Consider the following 14,062-nt stretch of genomic DNA (forward strand, 5'->3'; position numbering starts at 1 on the left):
TTGTTGTTGTATACTATAATTCAATTAAAAAACGGCTTTTTTTTCCATTTATGTTTATAAGTTAACCATACAATACCAAAAAAAATCAATGCTCGACTTGAAGCTTATAATGTGGTTCAAGTCCGATTCATTGCCATTCTGACTGAGAAAAAAAAAAAAGACCTAGAGAACAGAGTTAATGGACATGAGAAAAAGTCTGGATTTATCTGGAACTATGTTTGATTGGGATATATCATTGTAATAAATATATACATTTCAGTTTGGCCTACAGCACAATTTATTAAATACAATCACTCAATTGAACACATCAATGTTTTCTATCTCAAACTACAACTGACTATGAAATACAGTAAGTCCTGAAATTACTTTTAAATTATGACAAAGAGCAAATGAGGCAACCTCAAAATTGTTACACTGCAAACCAATCAATATTGATAGTTTTTGTGCAATATATGAATGATAGGACAAAAGAGTAAATTCAAAAACATGTCCATGAAAATATACAATTCCTTGCAAATTATATTAGAAATTTCAACCTTCATAGGGGGACAAGAAAACAAACCGCATTCTAAGTGCTTTACAGTGTCCATGTGACACAAACAATTCAAAGCTAAAGCCGTCATGTGCATTCTTGCTTACATGATACAAAATAGTTAATATTTTTTGTATGACTGTACTTGCCTCACTGCATCTACAAGAGTTTTCCCACATGATCATTTAATAATTAAATATTGCATATGGAAGAGAATAACTTTTGCATTCTGCCTATGAGTGTAACGTTCTACATATTTTTCATGCTGTCTGTCCCCAAACACAAACAAACTTGCAACCACATTGAGAGGATTATCTAGTTTTTGATAGCCACATAGTCCTATTTGTATTTGATTATGGTACTCGCAGTACTTTTTAGGTGGTCCTTGGTGGAAAAAGTTTGAGAACAGATCAATACTGATTGTCTTCACTAAAGCTGGCAGCTATTCCAGATGACTTTCGGCCACTGTACATCCTGGCCTTGTTGCCAACCAATTGCAAGGGAACATTTTAGGAAATCAATCACTCACACCAATGGACAATTTCGAGTCTTCGATGAAACTTTGTTTTTGGAATGTTGGAGGGAGCCTGAATACCTAGAAAAAAAAATCCATGGGCAGAACATGGAAGGGCTAGATGCAGAACTGCCTGTGAAGCACACAAACTAACAAACGAGGCTACCTTGCTGTCGTGTTCATATAACCCATTGAACCAGCAATAAGCAGTAAACTAGAAGACTTATTTACTGCTTCACTTGTGATATTTAAGTCACGATGCATTGCGTGTTAGAGTAGATGTGTAAAACCAAAGCAGAAGCGTGAAAGTGAAGTTTAAGGCATTTTGCCAAATGGTGAATTTAGTACTGCATTCAAATAAAGCTTTGGTACTGTTTGACTTCATTGTAAGGGCATTGATTTTTTTTTTCATTCATAACAGGTTTTATGAATCCGTGAAGTGAGACCTCCAACCAATCCTCTACAACAAGAATTGTGATCATGCTCCACCGTGACAGTTCCACCAAAACGTCCACCGGGTGTCTCCCTTCACCCACAGTGGCGTTAATAGGAGGCGCTGCTGGCCAAGGATGAGGAGCTGCCTGGCTCAATATGCTTTAAGTGACAGGCGTGGCAGAGAAGGTGGCCATTCAGAGGATAGCAGCGGTGCCCCTCCTCATCATTCAGCTCCATCTTACAGTCCTGAAAGTCAACAACGATGAGGCGGATCAGCATTATTATTTCTTTGACAAATCACAATCAGCTGTTGCTTATTTTCTCTCGAATGGAAGCAACAGTAAATCATATTTCCAGCAGAAAGCGAGTAAAACGACGGGAGCCGTGATGAGATATTGCATAGGAGCTCAGCTCGGCTCAGTGGCATATAATTACTGTCACGGCTGTAATTAAGATCAGGGATCATTATGATGTCTAATCATGAGCTGTTTCGAGCAGGGCCTTGCTTGAAGCCCCTAAGTGTTTTTGTGTTTGCAGATAATCTACATTGCAGACTTGGAGTGTGTTATTACCCACCTCGCAGTGATAGCATTCCACATGATAGTCTTTGTCCATGGAAACGACACGTACGGTCTCATCGGAGCCCTGCTGAGACATTGATACAGCTGAAGCCCTTCTACATGGGAGTAGAACTTCAGCCTGCCTGCCGCCTCCTCACTTTATGACCTTGGAGCTCAAATTGGTGTTTTTTTTTTTTTTTTGGAGCAAACAGAACATTCACCTCACTTTGCTCCATAATTCCATCATCTTTTATTTTTAGTCGTGAGAAACATCCATTGAAATTATATTCCACTATAGCCAGTGCCACTTTAGGACATTTGTGCCAACATATCCAATTATTCTTCATTTCTTCTCATGCTGAAACTAGCCAATACATCTTGGGCAATTAACGTACCCTAAACAAATTAGAAGGATGAGATAAGCTTTCATCATTAGACAGATTTACCTCAGATGGAAGGATGGGCTGTTTGCATGAGGCACATTTGGGAGCCAGCACCCTGGAATGAAGAGTCAAGAAAAAAAACACCTTCAATAGATTTGCTTTACATGTATTACAGTGCTAAACTGAGCCAATCTAACGACAGAGCTTTCATTCCATGCTTTTCATCCCCAGCTTTTGAAGTTGAGCCACAAGTGTTTTTCCTCTTCAGTCAGACTAGATTCTGATTCTTCATCCGACTGAGCAGATGCCAGCTTTGCAGATATTAAGGCTCACCCACAAACGGGATCCAGAAAGCATTATTAGATAAATCGAAAAAATGTTTTTTTACGTGAGCGTATAGTGGGAAGCGGGAGTTAAGACAAACAACGTCCTAGTGTGCACAGGCTAGACTATCGACCAGCGGTCAACTGTGCACTCACTGTGCTGAGAACACTTTGGACTCTGCTGAGCAGAGAGCAGCTTGCCAACAGCTGTCCGGATTGTGGTAGCCAGCTTTTGGCAGACTATACAATATATGTGCTGAGAATTACTACAGAGCATCTCTATGGTTTGAGATTCTTCAGTCGCATGTAAAATATTATTTTTTTCCCCTGCACTCATGGTATTTGAGATGACATTTCACATAGCGCGTCACTGTCAACTTCTTTATCTTATCGCAACAAAATGGCGACCATGTAGATATTGTGAACAGAAAGAGAGATGATGCCCACCTGTGATAGTCTTTAACACAGTAGATCTTATTTTCAGTGTCCACAGTAAAGGGCACGCCGTCGAGACTCTCATTACAGATAACACAGCGGAAGCAGCCCGGGTGGTACGACCTCCCGAGAGCCTGCAGGATCTGGACGGACAAAATTAGCCCAGGATGTAGCTGATTAATATTTGTATTTGCTTACGCCATTTGCAGTATAAGTAAACGAGCGCTATATAAAGCAGTGATTACCAATCAATGTGCCAAGGAAAACTAGAGAAAAAATGATATCCAAAAAACATAAAAATATTGAATTTCTTCAACTATCTATGCCAACACTGTATAGTGACATTCAGAATAATTAAATGATTTTTCATTAGATGTCGGAAGGGAAAATTAAGGCCCAGATTTCACACTGAACAATTCTGTCGTCATTTTTTGCGAAATTTTTGTTTGCCGGTGTGCCGTGAGATTCTTAATGTTAAACGAGTGTTTTAGCTTAATGAAGGTTGGGAAACACTGATGGAAAGAAACAACACAAATACTTACCATGTCCATGATCAGGTGACCGCATGCATTGCACTTGTCAGCTGACTGCTGGAAACCTGAGTACTTGAGCAGAAAAAAACATAACAGTCAGGCTTTCCAAGACAAAGAGCAAAAGTAGTCTGTGTGGTTATTTAATAGCGTCTGCACGGAATAACTTTCATTCTGGTAATAGCGTTTCTTAGAAAACACTTTCACAGTCAGGGTAGCGTGATTAGCTTTCATAAAACGACGCAAGATAATATCCATCGAAAGGAGCTTCGCAAATATTCAAGCTGGCGGTTGAGGGCTAATGACAGGATACATATTTGGAGTTATAAGAACACTATTTTTAGTCATGGCCAGACAATTATCCTGCTGGTCTTCTGCCAACAATCAGTACATGCATTGACAATTTCTCAATCAATTTTACTGCACTGGTGTCAATACCTACAACCACGCCACCCCCCAAACTCAATAAAGTCAAACACCTGCTCAAGTTACTGACCTCCTCACAAGTCCTCGAAAGTCTAATTTTAAAATGACTCTAAGACTGATATACTAGTCTGGCCCCTTTGAAAGGATCATCTGAGCTCTTATCATTTATCAATCTGTATGGCTAAAAATAAATGAAGTTCATATTCTACTTTCAATCTCGCCATTGCTTCAACGGGATAATACATTTCAAGTGTTATAAGAATATAAACTCTTGTAAGCATAAGTAACAAGCTTGTGCACTGAACTTACCAGAAAGTCCTCTTCACAAAAAACCCTTCCTCCAACATAGTAGAAAGCTTTTCCTCTCAGCCTTCGACCTGCAAACAATCAGATGCATTCAGATTGTTTTCAGTTTTCCTTTAAAATGAACAGAATGAACTGTCTTAGTAGAAAATCTTTCGCCATCAACTCAGCACTAAAAACAGATGATTAATGACCGTATTGAAAAGTAATGGACCCTTTTTGCAATATTCAGCACATCCTGCTGAACGTCTGCTGGCTAAATCAAATTTGCCCGTGTCGTTGATAATGTACTATAACTAGCTAGCTGGGGAACGGAGAAAGTCGCAGCCAGATGAGGAACACATCTGGGTCAGACATATGGGGAAGATAATCACTGAATCAAATTACTGGACAGGTGCGAAGAGAAAACTATCCACTCCTCTGGAATGCAATACAGCAACGAGCCAAGACCCAAAATGACCCGGTGTACTTCTTGTGGTCTCTCCACATGTTAGCCGTACACAACTTCCTTTCCGTTTCCCTCAAAACTTCTGCAGGCTGAATCTGGTGCACAAACACCAACGCATGCACACCAAATTGCCTTCAGACGGCTACTCCTGCGCGAGGCCCACAGGAAGAGGGAACATTCTTTACATTTTTCAGCATTGGAAGGTGTGGGAGGGGGGGAGTGACAGGAGAGAGGTGTTTATCTACTACATGGGACATATTTGATCAGCATCTGTTTGGTAAGAAGAAGCGAATAGTAGGAAAAAAACAAATCCCCGATTAATTTCAATGAGCTTCAATTATGTGCATCTAAGTGTATGTATGGTCAGGGCCCCTAAAATGAGTTAAGATAAAGTTACTTTAGCAATCAAAGTTCTAAGCTTTTGAGTAAGTTTTGGTGGGAGACAGGTGTGGGGGTCGCCAGTATGAGTAGCACAAAAAATGTTAAATTCCTATTTTTACATGCTCGATTGGGTGCAATAAATTTATATTGAATGGCCACAAATTAGCATGTTACATTTATTTTATTTCTTCAATAATAATTTTTAAAAAAATGCATGCCCCTTTCAACTTTTGAGCTCCTGCCCTCCAAGTTATCTCCATGCCTTTTGGCCAATTCTATGGAGAAGGCCCTTTTCTCACCTTAATCAAATTTCTTCGACTTTGTCTTCCTGAGGGTATTACGCCCGTCTTCCTAATCTTTTGTATACATAGCTTAAGACTCGTTGCTCTTCTCTTTCCAGCATTTTTTATCCCAGTCGGTCTGAGCAGAAATGCTCTGAGCTTTACGAAAGGATAACAGCTTTATTAAAGTCAGAAGGTAAGGCTAACTGCTTGAGAAGGACCATAGTGAAATGCGTGTTCATAAAAATGTAAATTAGATGAGTGAAAGAACAAAACACAAGGACATTTTCTCATTAAGGCCTTTTATGAATTCCATTATGTAATCCTATTCAGAAATAAAAGCAATTTAGTGACCACCTTCTGAATGATTTCTCCATCCCACCAGAGCAGAGTTAAAAAGGGTCCAGTACAGAAAAATGTCTTCAAGCTGAAGCCCAGAACATCTTAATGCCATGCATTAAAATTCAGTCCAACTTACCAATCAGTGTCACATTCCAAGAAAACAATTGTACAGCCTTATTTCTTGTTACCTTTGCAACCTGAGGTTTTATTCACTGTAATCTAATAATTGGTCAGAGGTCCATATCATGACCAGTCTGCAAAAGCACACTTGTGTATACGTGGTTGGTGGGCTGGTCTCAATAAATGCTCTCCACATTGGTTCTACACTGTAGACTTGTTGTGTCCAGCTGAAATAACAGCGCCCAGTGTGGTTGTGGAACCCGAGGGCCCCTATGTCTGCATTCCTCCCCAGCCGAGATGCTTTTTCCTCTGGGCACCTCACAGCATGCATTCACAGAGCGAGCTATGAGAGCTTTGTAATGGATAAACTCTTCCCAAGCCCACTTTAGCCATCACGCTAATTTAAACCCCCCCATAACGCCATGCTCCCCCCCCTCCCCATCTCTAATGTAAACAAAAACACACACGCAAGGGAGGGTGTAAAACTAGATGTTAATCATTCACACACATTGGGGTGTAGCAAACAAGGTCAACGCTGTTGCAGAATTAGAGGTCAATGTAGGGGGTGAGTGGGTGGGTCACCACAGAGTCACAAATACTTCACATACCTTCCATCTGATATTAGGAACAGAGATTGGCTTAACAAGAGGGCAAAGTTTGCATACAAGTATGCTTTTTGCATATTCGCATGTGTGAAAATGATGATGCCATGATTGATTGTGGAGGTCCTTGTTTGAATCCAACTCAAAAACATCTTGTAGTAGCTTTACCCTAACCAAGTACAAGTTGATATTTCAAGAAATGAGTAGACAGTGGTACATTGAGGTTTGGACAAAAGTGTACGCTTTGGCAAAATCTGTCCACAGATGCCAAAAGACCTGAGCAGTGTCCGTGACCACATTTGGGGTGGTGACTCACAAGATAAAATCGATGATACCACAAAGCTTGCTGTGGGTGTGTTTGAGGCTTCATTGACTCACTACACCAACATCAGCGAGGGCAGTGTGTTCGTGCTTTTTTTGTGACTCTTCTGCAGCACTGACACCAATTTTTCAGTGATTGAGTCATTTCTATTTAAAGTCCCGAGCTTCAAGTATCCTTACACTGGTACGTCATCGAGCTTTTCTGTCTTTTATTAGGAATCATATAAAGACAATCCAGATGAAGATTTTAAATAACTGGATGGCATTATTATGGTTATAATAGCAGGTAGAGGACACATAGAGAAAATATAGATTTTACTCAGGGCTGGCCAGACTAAACATATGGAAAAAATATGCAATATTGCAAAACAGGTCTGAGTCATGCAAAATACAAGAAATCTAAAATGGATTAGGCCTTTTTTCCCCTCCTCTAAATCATATGTTTTAATGTGATGTCAAAATAGTCCATGCTACAGAGAATTTAAACTGCAATTTGTTACAGTGAGCAGTGGTTGACGAATTGTAAAATAAAGCATGTCGCTGACGTGTCTTGTGGGAGCTTCCAGAGCGATCGGCACACCCGGAAACCAAACACCACCGGTAAAATATCGCAAACTAATTATGTGGGTCACGAAAGACCACAAAGGAAGGCCTTACTTTCATTTGGGAGGTTCTTCTCGAGTCAAATTGGCTGTCATTACATTTATAAGTGACTCAACCACAGAGAGGGTCAAGAGGTGAAGGAAGTGTGTGTGCGTGTGTGTCCATACTTACTGCAGGCACTGCAGGTGAAGCAGTTGTCATGGTAGAGGCTACCCATAGCTTGACAAGCCTGGTTGGCGCCATACACGGCCTTGTTGCACTTAATGCAGACTCCTAAAAAAAAAAAAAAAAAAAAAAAACACAAGTAGCCGGAAGACACATTAAAACCATTTGCCGGAACAAATGAGCTCAGTAGATAACAGATCAAATGACCTTTAAATGCTCAGCAATGGTTTTCTGTTACAATACATAATTAGCAAGTTATTGGCAAAAACAAACGTGAAGGCTCTGATCCGGATGACAACAAGCAGTAGCAATAGACTCGAGAGGGAAGGATTCAATTTAAGACAGGAAGCTAGTTAGCACGCTGTGTCATTGCAGGAAAGAAATATCCCGTTTTGCTTATTTGATTTGGCTCAGGGGCAAAGAAGTCTGTTAATGAAACACTGATAAAAAGCAAAGGGTGTCTCTCAGAGACGCCGTACCAGCGGGGGTAGTAGATGAAGACGGAGATGTGCACGGAAATGAAAAGTATTAAAAACAGCTGATGCAAATGCTTGAGAGCAAGCATAGCAGACTACATAACCTGACTTTTGACTTTGGAAATAAATATTGACTATGTAGTAAGATTAAAAAAAAATCATGTTGCTATACTCAAGTGTGTGATAAAACCGTATACAGATTGGCACAAATGTCAGCAAATATTATTTGTGACAATTCAAATCCCCAAAAGGGATCACTAACGCTATACCGCAAATGGACAATCAATAAAGTGACTGTAACAATAGCAAGAGAAGAAATCAACGCAGCGCTCAATGTGTCACTTGCACCGACTGGGTGGGCATGTGTTTATTTGTGAGTGTGTGTTTTTATAGAAAAACTCCCTGGTGACTGGGCAGCCCGTGTAGCTGAGCCCGCCCCTGGTCCTCATCTGACACACACAAAGAAACTTCTGTTTCCACTGCATCCAACACACATGACACGTCAGCTTCTTCTCAAAAATACACTGTTGCATTTAACGCACATATTTAACTGCTGTTCCAAAACAGACATGTTATAAGAAAACATACATTTCGGGATATATATATAATTCAGTGCCGTCTGTCCTAGTCTGCCTGGACCCGTCCTTAGGGACCCCAATGGCTTGAAAAAAAGATTTAGAGATAACAGGGGGGGTATTATTGGAGAGGAATGTTTCTCTTATGTAAGCCATTTTGTTTACATGACAACATTGTACAGTTTCCGGACAACAAACGAAAGAGCTGAACAAAAGTTCTCATTCTTAAAATGTTGCCAGCCAGCGTATGAAGCAGCCCAGCAGGCATAAAACGGTGAGAGGTTACAGTGATGACAAGCAGTACATCACATAAAGCTTTTGACAATAATTCAAGGTCATTTCTGCTTTAACTAGACTTAGCTGCAATTTAAAAGCCCCCACGAGTACCGTGTCATAAAAGTACAGTCTCTGCTTTAACGCTCGTAAGCTCCTCTCAGGTTGGGCCGCTGCATTTGTACTTTTGGCCAGTGTCCCGTGTTCCAAAACAGTGAGATTATTCATGGGACTGGCTGCTGGCTTCAAATGGGGGAGGGGGGAGCAAAACATTAACCCAAGACCAGACGCCCCCCCCCCTGCTCCTTGCTTACCTTTTGCAGCTGTCAAAGCTCTGGAAGGTATTTGTCATCCATTTATATACTTCGGTCAAATTTAGGACCTTCAAATGAACTACAAAAATATTTTTGCCCTTTCTAAATGAAGATAGAGCAAGACAATATATATCCCCAAATCCTTCCCCACTGACCAATGGCATCATTTCCTAAATGCTGCAAGAAGAGCAACTTGAGATCTTAGAAAAATCTAAAATAAACATGTGCTCTAAGTTTGACATACCACAAAGTAGAGTGTTGCTGACAACCCTACTAAATTTGGAGGATTAAAAAACAAGAACTGCATAAAAAAAATTGAAGCTTCACAATGGTGAAAAAAAAAAAAATCAAGCCGTTTTCTCTGCTCTCAAACGCTGCGGGCTAACTGCTGAATGAAACCCAACCTTGCTCAGGTGTCAATCAAATACCAATATTATGACCTGAAAAACTGACGCAATGTCATCTCGCAACTTTTTTTTTGTACACACCCTTGTTCTCCTGAGCCTCCTGGTATTTTTTCTCCCATTTCTAAATTAGCGATATACATCAGTCAAGCATTACATTTACCATTTAAAAGCTGGGCGATGGCTAAACATAGCAAACATGTTTTGTCACTTTGGAAGATCATTTTCTAAATTTTTTCCATAGTAGACAGAAATCATGCTGGCCGGAATGACATGAAGAGCTAACTTCAAACTTGCAAACTTCTGGCAGCATCATTCAGCTCAATACAAGACTGACATAAAAAAAAAAAAAAAAGACGAGTTCACAACAAATTTTCCTATTCATATATTTCAACCAAACACAAAAGAAAAGTGAATAAAAGTAACTTTACCCAGGCTAGTCAAGGTCGCAGCGATCACAGACTGGTTAAATTAACAGCTGAACTAATCTTTTTGCTTGGGCCATCCAGACGTTTTGTATTAAGCAGTTACAGTACTTACATAATCCTGCTAAGTAACAAACACGTCAATGAAAACATGGGATGATAACAAACATTTACTAGGCTGGAATATATTCATCAGACAGCAGCCTGGGAGGAGATCACATTCCCAGCCCCCTGCAAAAGCTCGCCAGAAAAGAAGCCAAGAATCCCTGGGAAGCGTTCCACTCAACAGCAGGATGGGATAAATCAATCCTCCAATCTTAACACAACAAAACACTCATGTGTGTTCATGTGTGGTGAAAGTTGAAAGAAAAGAGCAGATGCAACAACAGGATGAGCTGCCACTTACTGCACTCTTTGTCTCTCAGGCAAATGAGAATTAAAGACAAAGAAGCACCCAGCCGCCAAATTTTGTGGAAAATTTGCTTCTTTTATGATCAGCCTACACATTACTGACGTTGCACGAGAGCATGACTCAGAAAATGAGCCTTGTCCTCGTGGAAAAGTGTGGGACTGTGCGTGGTGATGTGGGAATAAGAAGAAAAAAAAAGATGCGCTATTTTAAAAAGCATTTCCTCTGGTGGATTGCGCACGGCATCGCTCTCCCACACATTTGTCATATTCACATCGCTCAGCGATTCGGGAGTCTTGTTGTGACAGTGACGCACGCCAGAACATCTCTCGCACGCCACTATGCATACGCTCATGGTGGGACTCAGAGTTACAACCGTGACATTCCACCGGGAAATTCCTGCAGGCAAGGAAGCAAGGGCGGGTGGAAGGAAGAGTCTCAGACAAGTTTCCAGCATGATATCTGATATCACCATATCAACTTGTCCCCATTGCTCAGTCACAAAAACGATATCCTATTTCAACAATGGCCTTCGCTGCAAACAGCTGGAGAGCTCATGAGCACAGCAAACACATCTGCAATCTTGCCAATTTACTGGATGATGGACAACCTTGCCAAGTGTCTTGTCAGCACATTTGTCACCGAAGTTAATATAAGCACAAAAGTCAATTTGGTCAGCCACTAATGGACTATGAGGACTCAAACGTGAGTGGCATTTGAGTTTAACTCGTAATTTAAACCCTGATCTGGTTTGTGTTTAAGCCACAGAGTTAGTCAGCAGGCCGCATGACAATAAATGCTAAAAGCTTGTAACCATGCATTGAAGTCAGAAAAAATAGGACACTGTAAACAAAGGGCTAAAATTACCCTATATGGTTCAAATCATTCAAATCCAAGTTGAAATCAGATAGGTTGATACCGTATTTTCAGCACTATAAGGCGCACCGGATTATAAGGCGCACCTTCAATGAATGGCCCATTTTAAAACTTTGTCCATATATAAGATATATACATTTAGCCCGTGGGCCGGAGTTTGGACACGCCTGCTGTAGTGGCTCAATATTGGTCCATATATAAGGCGCATCTGATTATAAGGCGCATTGTCGGTTTATGAGAAAATTTGAGGTTTTTAGGTGCGCCTTATAGTGCGGAAAGTACGGTATGTGTTGGAGGTATAATGTTGGTGACATTTTTAGTCATTTACCATGTGGCAACTAAACTGCTCAATGAGCAGCTGTTTAAGTACGACTGACCAATTTCGAACCAAACAGGTATTGTGCAATTGGAAGGGAGAGGGGGGGGGGGGGGGGGGCTGAAAAACCAATACATAAATAATTTTCTTTGTGGCAGCAAAATTATAACTGTAGCTAAAAAGTCAATACTAGAATGGAGCATTATACACTCAAGACGCAAGTTATTGATGTGGTCTTAAAATCTTTAGGCTCTTAGAACAACTTTCCACTTGGCTGCCATTTTGCTTCAGGGGGTTGTCTGCAGAGTGAGCGGCTAATCATTTAAAAAAAAAAAAAAAACATTTTGAAAAGTCTCATCTGCTTTCCAAAAAGTGTATTATTTAAAAAAATAAAAACGGTGTTTCTCTGATGTCTGCTTGACTAGTTTAAAGCATTTTATCAATAAAGAGAAACTCAAAGCATTAGGAGACCCTTCAAGTTATGAAACATGAAATGTCTGAAGTGACATGATTGATGACAAGCACGAGTGTGTGTGAACAAGAAATGTGGGTTTATGTTCTGAACTTCATGGGTGGGCGATGTTTTCATTGGAAAAGAACAAACTCACAGGATTAGAATTTGTTCTGAACGCTTACCAAAGTAGTCGGCTTTTGGTTGAGTAGTCATCTCCTTTTCCAGACGATTTGTGAGGGCCTCTAATTTTACTTCAGCAGTTGACGGGCTCTGTTCCGGTGGCGGCTGCACAGGCTTAAAGGAAGATGCTTCGGCACCAATGGCCTTCCCAAAACTTGGTATCTGACTCTGATCTTGACTCTGGCTGAAGCTTTTGGAGACATTGCCAGGGTTTATGGTAGCAGAAGTGACCTGGATTTTGGTTTGAGGTGCTTCAGAAGACACTTGAGAGGAAGCCACAGCAGGGCCATTCTTACTGGTAGACATTTTTGAAGTCGGAGAAGATGGTGCATAGTGAGCTGCAGACTGTGTGGAAGGTACGTGGAAATTGGTTCCTCCTGTGAAGGCACTCAGAGGCATTGAAGGAATGCGGTCTGGTTTTTCTTTGGGAAAAGTAGAGGAAGTTGGACTCCTGTTGGATGAGAAAGGGGCATCCATGTTCTGTAGTGGTGGAGGACTGATCATGGCAGGAGATGCAACACTGCTCTCGGACAAAGATTGGGGATTGTGGCTCTCTCTGGATGAGGCCCACGGAGCCGGATGACGAGCGTGCATGGGTGCACCGTGAAAAGCATTTCCTGGGCTCAGATCGGCAGGGGTGGAGTTCTGGTACAAATGTAGGTCTGGGCGCTCCTCGTTATCGTAATTGTTTCCGTAGCCATATGCCCTGCTGGCTGGAGGCTCAGAATGAAGGGCTGTGTGGTTCTTCTGACCGTCAAACTGTGATGAATGACCTCCAGATGATAAAGGACCAGATAGTATTGGAGGTTTTGCAGCAGCTTCACCTGGCTGCCTGGAGCTACTAATGGGTGGCCTGTCTTTTGTGTAATGTGCATTGTTGAGACCTCCATTCATTCTTATGGCTTGGTTGTTTCTTGCCATTTCCTCTTGGTGTTTCTGCATGTGTATTTTAGTCATTTTAGAAGCAAAAACTCTTCTGGTCTCCTCAAAATCAGGATTATTTCCTGCATCCCTCCTCGTCCTAAATAAACCATCTCTGGATGCTTCATACATGTTTAAATCCTCAATAAACTTACTTGCCTCCAGTCCTAAATCCTCGTATTTATCCATTTTGGAGAGTTCGGGAAAAAAGTTAGAAAATAAAAAGTCCAGAAAAAAGTTTGAACTCCAAATAAAAGTATGACTTACAGTCCGTCCACTAGCGGTCCTGACAGAGGAAACAAAAAACTTATCCAGACTCCAGTTCGAACTTTTTTCCGTTGCAGGGTTTGATTCAAAGTCCTCCTCGAGCGTCTTTCCGTGTGTCAACTTTCTCGCGAACAAACCGCCGTCTGTCTGCTTTTCAAATAGTCGATCCCGGCTCTGATAGCCGGTGGGCACTGGCCCCCTCCTCTTGTTCTTCCACCTCCTCCTCCTCTTTCCTCTTGCAGACTGTCCACCCGTCTCACTTGGTGCCGAACCGCGAGCAACTCAAAACTTGAACCGCCTGATAACAAAAGTCCCCCAAAAGTACTTCAAACAACTGTTAAGTTGTCTCCAAGTGGTTTGATCGGCTGGAACGGACGATCCGGATCCTCACGGCCGTCGTACGTGTCAGCCTGAGCGCAGCCGGTGGACTGTGACTCCGTTAAGAGTGGAAACAAGGCGCAGATTGTT

At 41.3% G+C, this 14,062-nt stretch overlaps 1 protein-coding gene across 2 annotated transcripts; it reads right to left on the minus strand.

The window, feature by feature from the left end:
• Nucleotides 1–259: 259 nt before the first annotated feature.
• Nucleotides 260–14,062, minus strand: limd1a (LIM domains containing 1a). 2 transcript variants are annotated; one of them, XM_088387703.1, is made up of 8 exons: nucleotides 12,409–14,062; nucleotides 7,711–7,812; nucleotides 4,448–4,515; nucleotides 3,725–3,787; nucleotides 3,195–3,325; nucleotides 2,488–2,539; nucleotides 2,058–2,129; nucleotides 260–1,727 (listed from the first exon to the last, which is right to left on the minus strand). In XM_088387703.1, exons 1-8 carry the CDS (start codon nucleotides 13,514–13,516, stop codon nucleotides 1,590–1,592), a joined length of 1,734 nt encoding a protein of 577 aa, XP_088243829.1. In that variant the 5' UTR covers nucleotides 13,517–14,062; the 3' UTR covers nucleotides 260–1,589. The 2 variants fall into 2 exon arrangements, with proteins under 2 accessions (XP_088243829.1, XP_088243830.1); XM_088387704.1 differs by having other exon boundaries at nucleotides 2,058–2,126; nucleotides 12,409–14,061.

The sequence above is a fragment of the Syngnathus floridae genome, chromosome 10 (assembly GCF_059516105.1).
Source record: "Syngnathus floridae isolate MCC-2025c chromosome 10, RoL_Sflo_1.0, whole genome shotgun sequence".
Lineage (NCBI taxonomy): Eukaryota > Metazoa > Chordata > Actinopteri > Syngnathiformes > Syngnathidae > Syngnathus > Syngnathus floridae.